The sequence below is a fragment of the Acipenser ruthenus genome, chromosome 3 (genome assembly GCF_902713425.1).
Source record: "Acipenser ruthenus chromosome 3, fAciRut3.2 maternal haplotype, whole genome shotgun sequence".
Taxonomy (NCBI): Eukaryota; Metazoa; Chordata; class Actinopteri; order Acipenseriformes; family Acipenseridae; genus Acipenser; species Acipenser ruthenus.
Genome location: NC_081191.1, coordinates 91,821,544 through 91,832,068, shown reverse-complemented (window position 1 = coordinate 91,832,068; position 10,525 = coordinate 91,821,544). Strand labels below are relative to the sequence as shown.

At 46.9% G+C, this 10,525-nt stretch overlaps 1 protein-coding gene across 1 annotated transcript; it reads left to right on the top strand.

Moving 5' to 3' along the window:
- Nucleotides 1-4,487: 4,487 nt before the first annotated feature.
- Nucleotides 4,488-5,751, top strand: LOC131732959 (tetra-peptide repeat homeobox protein 1-like). The gene is made up of 2 exons (XM_059021122.1): nt 4,488-4,559; nt 4,679-5,751. Exons 1-2 carry the CDS (start codon nt 4,488-4,490, stop codon nt 5,369-5,371), a joined length of 765 nt encoding a protein of 254 aa, XP_058877105.1. The 3' UTR covers nt 5,372-5,751.
- The last annotated feature ends 4,774 nt before the right edge of the window (nt 5,752-10,525 follow it).

Here is a 10,525-nt window from a genome sequence, read left to right as displayed (position 1 = left end):
AAGGATTTTCCCCTTTTTTATAGCATGTGGCTGGAGCCTAATTATCAATTATTCAATCAGCTCCAGCCACATTCTCACATGTATTTTGGCAGGGATAGGAAATTAACCCCATCCCTGCCAACCACCACCAAATCACCACACAATATTATTATTTACAGGCAGGGCCCTGCCCTGCCACAAACACATACTGATTCTAATTGAACTGTTCTAAGACAGCAAAAGACTACAGCTAAATTGTATTTTTGTACTATAAAAACAGTAGAGGTACTTAAATTTTAACAAACTTTGATCATAAAAAGTCAGCTGGTCCAGATAACCTGGAGCCATATTTTTTAAAAGTAGCAGCTGGGATTATTTCCTTGACCATTAACTGATTTATTTAATCTCTCTCTTATTTCTAATTCAATACTATCAATGTGGAAATCGGCATATGTTGTCCCTTTTTTTAAGGGAGGTGATAGTTCAGATCTTAATAATTATAGACCTGTATCTGTTTTACCAGTTATTGCTAAAATATTTGAGAGTTTAGTAAAAGAGCAATTAAAGAGTGTCTTAGAACACAACAATATCTTAGCAGATCATCAATCTGGATTTCGATCAAAACAGCATACAAACTGCTGTTCTTAAAGTGGTTAATGATATATTGCTAGCTTTAGATGCTGGCAAATTTGCTGGTGCTTTATTACTTGACTTATCTAAAGCTTTTGACTCAGAAAACATGATGATGTTTAGGATTTAGTGTGAGGGTTGTGGATTGGTTTAAGAATTATCTAACAAATCGTACACAACCATTAAGAGGTTTTTACCTCTCGTAAAGGGGTACCTCAGGGGTCCGTCCTCGGACCAGTCCTCTTTACCCTTTATATTAATGACCTAGGATCTGATTTGGGTAACCCTAATATACATGTATATGCTGATGACACTATGTTGTACATGGTAGGATATTCTATAAAGGCAGTACAGAGGAACCTGCAGACTGCATTTGATATTGTACAGCAAAAAGTATTTCAAGATAGATTATTACTAAATGTATCTAAGACACAAACAATGCTGTTCGGTTCTAATAGGAGGCATGTTAGAAATCTGTCCTGGGTTATTGTTACATGTTATCATATTTTTAACAACATCAAGCAACTCATTCATCCTCTTTCCACCTCTTTTGACAGTATCTGACCACCTGGATGTGCTAGATAGCAAGATCACTCGCGTGGAACCGGCAGCCATTACTCCCTCATCAGTCTCTCCAGCAGCAATTCTCGTCACTCCTGCCGCTTCAGCCACGCATCCACCTGCTTTCGAGCTGCCAATCGTCACTCTAGTGACCGCCTCTAGTTCTGGATCCACTTCTGCTTCTGTAGTTCATCGCCACTCGCTCTCTCCTCAACCTAGACACAATATTATCGAAGGTAAAGATGTCAATTTGGTCTCAATACCTGCAACCTCAGAATTTCTGGATCTCAGGGTAAAAATCTTACTGTTGCAGAATTTGTGCTTGCATTCTCTGTTTTTCGTGATGTCCTTTGTAAAGTTTATGCTCACAGACGACAGGAACTGGACTCATATTTATTTAACATTGTTCATCTCTCGGTCAGATATGGTGGTACCATTTTTTATGAGTATCATAAAGCTTTTTCAGCTAAAGCAGCTTCTCATTTAGCATTGGACAATACACTGTTTGAATGGTCTCAACCCGATTCTGATCTGTTTAATAGATTCTTCAGTGGTCTCTGTGCTAACGCTTGCAGAGTTTGTGCTTCCACTGCCCATTCTACCTCTCAGTGTCCAAAAGCAGCCTCCTCTTCAGCCTCCTCATCAGCCTCAGAGTATTCTTCCCCTGCTCTCAACACCACTCCTTTCTTCAGGAATTGTGTGTCTTCAGTTTCTCCTATTCATTCTTCAGCTCTGCCTGCTTTTTCATCAAGCAAAGATTCACATGGAAGACTGTGGCGGAGTGTCCCGCCCCTATTTATTATTATTTGTATTTTTGTTTGCGGCGCGGGTAAAAGCGCCGCGTCTTTTATTATTATTTAAAAACCCCGTGAGGATGCATGGCTGATCAGCTACTGATTACTTAAATAGCTGACAGTCATGCATCCTTACCAAACGCGTGCAGACTCTGGCCGGGGGATAATAAGATAATTACCAACTAGTTAATCCCTCGGCCAGAGTATATAAACCTGCAGCTCTCTGCACTTGATGTTGGGGTGTTGGAGTAGAGAGTACGGGGAGCGGAGAGAAGGATAATATTTAAAAAACAATTGCTAATACGTGCTGGATAATCCAGCACGGCACTTACTTGTTTGTTTATTTATTCGTTTGGCCCTCGTGCCCTTTTGTTTGTATTTTGTTTAAATATTTTGTTTGTTTGTTATTAAATACGCTGAGTGCTTTTGCACTCAGTTTCACCCGCCCATCCACTGTTTGGAGTCAGTTACTTCCTGGTCCGTGACGTCATCCACCACACCACTGCGAGCCAGACTGTCACATATGGTGTCCTGCGTGGGACAAAACAAACGCCTCCAATAACCGGACCAGGAAAGAAAAGCTCGTTTTTTTGTTCGTTTTTTTTTCAAAGTGTTTTTGTGTGTTTTTGGGGAAAAAAAAAAAAAAAAAAAATATGGGAAGAAGCGGACGGAGGAAGCAGCAGCTACAGCAGCGTGGGGCCGGTCGCAGGTCCCACTGTAGCTCAACCATGCTGGACGTCTGCCCCACCTGCTTGAAAGGTGAGGAGTGGTGCTTCGCTGTTGGGGAGGTGGGTCACATAGCACCCGACCAACCCCCTCCATGGCAGGAGAAAGAGGAGCCAGAGCGTCCAGTGAGGGAGGACCTGCATCCTCCAAAGAGGACGAATGCACTCTCCTCTGAGGGAGTCTGGGACTGGCTGGTGGAGCCGGGGAGGGATTATGAGGAAGCCCTCCCTGCAGTGATCAACCTCCTGTGGGCAAGAGATGGGGAGCGCTGGGAGGCCTGGGAACAGCAACACCACCCAGCTTCCCTCCCAGACATCGCAGCCATGGTGTTCAACTACCTGGCTGCGGATATGGGAGAGACCCTGCTGCTGCCATCTCCAGCACAAAAGGGAGAGGAGCCATCGCTGCCGTCTCCAGCGCCAGAGGGAGAGGAGCCATCGCTGCCGTCTCCAGCGCCAGAGGGAGAGGAGCCATCGCTGCCGTCTCCAGCGCCAGAGGGAGAGGAGCCATCGCTGCCGTCTCCAGCGCCAGAGGGAGAGGAGCCATCGCTGCCGTCTCCAGCATCAGAGGGAGAGGAGCCATCGCTGCCGTCTCCAGCGCCAGAGGGAGAGGAGCCATCGCTGCCGTCTCCAGCGCCAGAGGGAGAGGAGCCATCGCTGCCGTCTCCAGCGCCAGAGGGAGAGGAGCCATCGCTGCCGTCTCCAGCGCCAGAGGGAGAGGAGCCATCGCTGCCGTCTCCAGCGCCAGAGGGAGAGGAGCCATCGCTACCGTCTCCAGCATCAGAGGGAGAGGAGCCATCGCTACCGTCTCCAGCATCAGAGGGAGAGGAGCCATCGCTACCGTCTCCAGCATCAGAGGGAGAGGAGCCATCGCTACCGTCTCCAGCATCAGAGGGAGAGGAGCCATCGCTACCGTCTCCACCAGCAGAGGGAGAATGCCTGCTGGTTTCGCCTCCACAGCCTGGGGAGGAGCCCGAACGTCCTACGCCCGAGTGGGAGGAGCCCGAACGTCCTACGCCCGAGTGGGAGGAGCCCGAACGTCCTACGCCCGAGTGGGAGGAGCCCGAACGTCCTACGCCCGAGTGGGAGGAGCCCGAACGTCCTACGCCCGAGTGGGAGGAGCCCGAACGTCCTACGCCCGAGTGGGAGGAGCCCGAACGTCCTATGCCCGAGTGGGAGGAGCCCGAACGTCCTACGCCCAAGAGGGGGGAGTCGGTGCGTCCACAGCCCAAGAGGGAGGAGTCGGTGCGTCCACAGCCCAAGAGGGAGGAGTCGGTGCGTCCACAGCCCAAAGAGGGGGGAGTCGGTGCGTCCATAGCCCAAGAGGTGGAAGTCTGCGCTTCCACAGCCTTAGGACCCAAGCTGCAGTCCCAAGAGCCAGAAGGGGAGGAGTTACAGGCTCAACCCCCTGAATTTTTCTGGGGGGGAGAAGGGCAGGATGCTGGTGTTCCCCAGCAGCCTCTATTTATGCTGCTGAAGGGAGCACGGCACACGCCAGCCCAGCCGCCACAGCAGAGGGAGCCAGCACCGCCACAGCCTCCCTCTGAGTGGCCAGCATCCGCCCCATCGCCTCTGCCTCCACCACCACCAGGAGCAGAGCAGCAGGAGCTGCCTCTGTCTCCACCACCACCAGGAGCAGGGCAGCAGGAGCTGCTTCTGTCTCCACCATCACCAGGAGCAGAGCAGCAAGAGCTGCCTCTGCCACCGCTACCTCCACCAGCAGAGGGTGAATGCCTGCTGGTTCCACATCCACCGTCGTGGGAGGACTGCTTGCCCCTCCCACTTCCACCAGCAGAGGATGAATACCTGCTGGTTCCGCCTCAGCCGCCGTGGGAGGACTGCTTGCCACTCCCAGCTCCACCAGCAGAGGGTAAATACCTGCTGGTTCCGTCTCAGCCGCTGTGGGAGGACTGCTTTCCCCTCCCACCATCGCCATTGCCTGGGGATGGCTGTTCTGCATCGCCTGGGGCTGCCTTTTGTTCTCCACAGGACACAGGGTACGAGGGAGAAGTGGAGCTCCCGCTGCCGCCTCCATGGCCAGGGGCTCCCCTCCCGAGTTCGCCTTCCGAGGGTCCGCTGCGGCTGCCGTCGCCTTCCGAGGGTCCGCTGCTGCTGCCGTCGCCTTCCGAGGGTCCGCTGCTGCTGCCGTCGCCTTCCGAGGGTCCGCTGCTGCTGCCGTCGCCTTCCGAGGGTCCGCTGCTGCTGCCGTCGCCTTCCGAGGGTCCGCTGCTGCTGCCGTCGCCTTCCGAGGGTCCGCTGCTGCTGCCGTCGCCTGGGGTCGCCAGGGATCCTGCTTCGCCTGGGGTCGTCGAGGGTCCGGCTTTGCCTGGGGTCGCCAGGGATCCTGCTTCGCCTGGGGTCGCTACACGATGGCCGGAGCTCCATGAAAGGGAGCTGCCAGAAATGAAGAAAGGGGGGGAGGTCAGGAGACCAGCTCCCCCAGCCGCACTTTCGCGGCTGGAGATCATGTGGTCGGAGCCCCACGGAGGGGAACTGCCGGCCATGAAGAAGGGGGGAGAGGTCAGGAGACCAGCTCCCCCAGCCGCACTTTCGCGGCAGGATAGAGTGTGGCGGGAGCCCCGGAAGAGGGAACTGCCGGCCACGAAGAATGGGGGGGTGCCAGAGATTCCACCATGGCCACCCCCCAGAAGTAACTTGCTTCCCCCTCTTCCGGGACTTTAAGACTGAGGGGGGAGGTGGCCATTGGGGCCATGTGTGCTGCGCACAAGGGGGGGCATGTGTGGCGGAGTGTCCCGCCCCTATTTATTATTATTTGTATTTTTGTTTGCGGCGCGGGTAAAAGCGCCGCGTCTTTTATTATTATTTAAAAACCCCGTGAGGATGCATGGCTGATCAGCTACTGATTACTTAAATAGCTGACAGTCATGCATCCTTACCAAACGCGTGCAGACTCTGGCCGGGGGATAATAAGATAATTACCAACTAGTTAATCCCTCGGCCAGAGTATATAAACCTGCAGCTCTCTGCACTTGATGTTGGGGTGTTGGAGTAGAGAGTACGGGGAGCGGAGAGAAGGATAATATTTAAAAAACAATTGCTAATACGTGCTGGATAATCCAGCACGGCACTTACTTGTTTGTTTATTTATTCGTTTGGCCCTCGTGCCCTTTTGTTTGTATTTTGTTTAAATATTTTGTTTGTTTGTTATTAAATACGCTGAGTGCTTTTGCACTCAGTTTCACCCGCCCATCCACTGTTTGGAGTCAGTTACTTCCTGGTCCGTGACGTCATCCACCACACCACTGCGAGCCAGACTGTCACAAAGACCAACAAATATTCTGGTGGCAGACAGCTATGCAATAATTTCAATGCCTAATTCTGCTTTTCCACTGGATGCCGTTTTTTTACATATGTGTAGATTCTGTGGCGATGCTCATTCACGTTCCATCTGCCCTCTTTCATCTAAATGACATTCATCATTAGTAATCGCCTCTACCCCAATCAACATCCTTGCTTATCAGTTGCTCTTCAATATCATCCTGATCGTTCTTTTGTTAATTATCTAATTTCTGGCCTTACTGTTTTGTTTCTACTGGTTTAAAATCCATGCCTTCTTCCTCTCTAATCTGCTATAAAGGAACTAGAAGTCGTTGACTCTCTCATCAATTCTGAGATCTCAAAGGGATTCATGGAGGGCCCATTCCCAGTCCTTCCCTTCCCTCAATTCTGTATTAATCTTATTGGAGTGGCTACAAGAAAAATGTCAGGCAAGAAGCGCCTCATCATTGGCCCCTCGCGGCTCTTCTATCAGCAGCATTAATTCTCTCATCCCCTCGTATCAGTTTTCTCTTCATTACATCACCATATCTCATGCTATCCATTACATCATAATATCTGGACTGGGTTCCTGGTTAGCTAAAGCAGGCATTTCCAACATCTTCAAAGTCATACCTATACTCCCTTCCCTTCGTCATCTTTTTTGGTATCTGCTGGAGGGGTAATTTTACTTTGCCACTAAACTCATTTTTGGATGCCGCAGCAGCCCAAAGATCTTTGATTCCCTCTCCGAAGCCCTCTGCTGGATTCTACTCAATATTAATTGCATACCCTTTCTGCTGGACTTATTGGACGACCTTCTTCTTATATCTCCTCCATCAACCCCTCCAGCTGAAGCACTCTTGGAACTCTCAGAGGAGAAAACCATCAGTCCACTCCACTCTCTTGAGTTCCTAAGAATTGCATTGGATACTCTCCGATTCGAAGCCTGACTGCCTCCTGATAAACTGGAACACATTTGCTCTCTCATTAAATCCTTTGAGATCAACCATTCAATTTCTAAACAGAACCTTCTTTCTCTCCTGGGACATTTCAATGTTGCAATTCACAACATTCCTCAAGATAGAACATTTATGTCTCTTCTTCTTGCTCTCTCACAACAGCTAAAAATCTCAACTCTCACATTACTATGCAGAGGCTGATTGATATCCCCAGCAGGGTGGCAGTGTTCAGGCTACAGGCTGCCCAGAAGCTGTTCTATGCCCCAGAGCTGAGCTGGAGAGGCCTGGCTCACTTGCTCCTGCATAGAGCAGGAGGGCTGGGGCTTAACAAGCACCTGTTTTTAATACCCCCTGAACAGCTCAAATGATAGCGGGCTGGATAGTTTTTATAAAAACATGCTTTTTGCATGGTGGATTTAAAAAAAAACACTAGATCAGAGGAGTCGCTGTGCACAAAATGGGTTTTTGAAGAGTCCCTATTTTTTTAATCCCATTTTTAAATGTGAGAGTTTTAATTCTGCAAATATGTCTTCAGTGTTTTATAAAGCAGGTTTTACTAAACTTGGCCAGATGATTGATTTTAGTCTATGTAAATGCAAAGCCAACAGGGAGTTAGCTACAGCACTTCATATCAAACCAGTGCGGTTTGTAGAAAAGATCCTGAGTGATTTCCAGACCTCTTTTATTCCAGCTATGTCCCAGTTCTTGACTAGTTTTTTTTTATCAGAGAGCTTGGTTCCAGAGCAGGAGCCCCTGTTCCCCACAGTGCTGGTCTCCCCCTCAGTGCCAGGGGAGGAAGAGTCACCTGGCAAAATACTGCTGTTGTAGAAAGTGGCCGAGGTGGCTTTCCATACGGCAGAGAAAAAGCAGCTGTATGAAATGTGCATTAAAAAGCGTCACTATAATCAGCTGAATGACCTGGGGGACACTAAGTGGAGAGTTCACCTCAGTGCTCCTGACCATGAATCCCCTGTCTGGAGAGTTTTATATAAACTACCCCTGCCCAAGCGCTCTGGAGACCTGCAGTGGAGAGTGCTGCATGGAATTATAGCTACAGACCAGTACTTGAGCCGTGTGGAGCCGGGGGTCAGTGATCAGTGCCCCTTCTGTCCCGCAGTGGAGAGTGCTGCACGGAATTATAGCCACAAACTGGTACTTGAGCCGTGTGGAGCCGGGGGTCAGTGATCAGTGCCCCTTCTGTCCCGCAGTGGAGAGTGCTGCACGGAATTATAGCCACAAACTGGTACTTGAGCCATGTGGAGCTGGGGGTCAGTGATCAGTGCCCCTTCTGTCCTGCAGTGGAGACAGTTTTCCATCTGTTTTCAGACTGCCCCCAGCTGCAGCCTTTTTTTCTGTTTTTAGAAAACCTGCTGACTTCCTTTGGAATTGTTTTTACGAAACAGCTCTTTGTTTTTAACATTAAATATAGTTTTAAACAAAGAAACAGGTGCTCACCGGTCAGCTTTGTACTGGGTCAGGCGAAATTGTCCATTTTAAAATCCCAAAAGAGCAAGATTTTAGCCACTGGTTTTAGTAACGCTTTAGGTGTTTTTAGAATCCTGATGGTCTCCAGGATTAAGATTGATTTTTATTATTATCAAATGGTGCAGGACTTGGATAGTTTTAAAGACCGTTGGTGCATTGGAGACTGGGTGTACGATGTGATCGAGGAGGGGGAGCTCATTGTGCTCCTATAAAGGTCAAAACAAAACAAAACAAATAAAAAGAGGGCTTTAAAAGTGACCTGAACGGACCGTGATAGTGCTGCTACTGTTTTTGTTTGTTTTAAAATAGTTACTTTGTGGCTAGATGTAATTTTTTTTGTTTTGTTATTTTTTGGATACAATAAAGGGATTTTAAATCTCTCTCTCTCTCTCTCTCTCTCTCTCTCTCTCTCTCTCTCTTTATATATATATAGCTGTACACTGCTTTCAATTTGTATTCACATACAACAGTATACATGACGATCTTTTCAACAACACATTTATTCAAACATTAGCTCTTGCTTTTCAATGTTTAAGTTTGTTCATTACATTAGTTTCAATGTCCCAAAAATAAAACACTATTTTATTTGTGTGGTAATGAGCTCTGTGTTGGACGTCACTGAAGTGAGAGGGGCTAACACTGAAAGTACCATCATATCAAACATTTAACAGTGATTTTTTTAAATAGTTTTTTAAGTCCTAACATGCCATTGTATTACTTGTTGAGCAAGACGCATTATTATGTATTATCAAATTATACTGAATGTCTGTAATGGGGTGGTGATTAAAGTGTACAGTTCATGAGAAAACAACTTGGACCAGATTGGAAATCTGCAAGATGTAATTATTTATTATTTCTTTATTAGTTATTTTTTGGATTATTGTGTTATGGGAGTGCTTGTGTACAGTAGGCTACATATTAAAGTATGATCAATCAGAGAAGACATCCAGTCTATGAGAATATATATGGATATTGTGTACAGAAAATATTATTTTTCAATATTGGGATAATGGCTGATATTTTAAGTATTAATGAAAAATGCAATACATTTCCCTTTAAATAACGCACACAACTTGTGAAAAAAAAACAAAAAAAACAATGCATACAACTTGTGGAACATCTCTTGGCCATAAAGACCCCCAAAAAACACAAAACAACTGAATTACCAATACAAAAACACCTTTAAAAAGACTTTTATTCTTTTTCTATTAAAACAATTATGTGGGCCCACGGACATAATGAGTAAACTTGAAAACTCACCAAATAAACCTAATATGAAATATGTTTAAATAATGTGTTTTTGAAAAGTATATCCTTGGGAATCTCTGCTCCTCTGAAACTATAATGGAGGACTGACATTTTGTTTAGTTCAAAGAGTTCAAAGAATCCTCCCTGGATTGTCTCTCTCTTGATTTGAGATTGACAGTTGTCACTGTCTTATTGGAACCAGGCGATGATTCAATGCATTTTTTTACATTCATCCCTCCCCCTGTCTTGGACCAGGTTTTGGAAAAGGGTCATAAATTTTAAGAGGCTGGAATTTTCAGTTCTCTCACCCCTAGAAGTTGTCAATCATAGGCATATTTCTGTATTTGTCATGTATCAGGGTACAGTGCCATATCAATCTATTAGGTCCAGTTTTATGTCAGCATCCTGTTTAGTCATTATCGTTCCTCTCTAACTCAGGTCTTCTATTTACAAATAATATATCTGTAAGATTGGATTTCTGATTCTGCACCTGCGATACTCACTTAATTATTCTCTGTCACCCAGCAGTGTTTGGAAATGTGTGATTGAAGTATATGTGTTCTTGTGGCACACATGCCTATACAATTGTCACTAACTCTGACAGAAAAGTTTATATATTAATAGAAACAGCAGTTTCTCAGCCAAGTTAGAAAAGAAACAGGCCGAACTTTGTGTTAAATCTGGGGTATCACCAAACCTTTACTATAAGTTTTACAGGTACCATTCCTAATTTCTAATGTACCCGGATTCTGCCGAGTCAACGCCCGGGGGAGGGGGTGAAGTTGTCAGTAAGCAAAGGTGTGTGGTGGAGGGTCACGATAAAGAATCAATAAGTGAAGTTATAACATATTTAATGACTGGTGAA

Excerpts from the sequence above, each read along its gene's own strand:
- LOC131732959 (XM_059021122.1), top strand. The coding sequence starts at position 4,488 with ATGAATACCTGCTGGTTCCGCCTCAGCCGCCGTGGGAGGACTGCTTGC. Across the intron at positions 4,560-4,678 it reads CCCAGCTCCACCAGCAGAGG|GACACAGGGTACGAGGGAGA; the intron begins GTAAATACCTGC and ends TGTTCTCCACAG.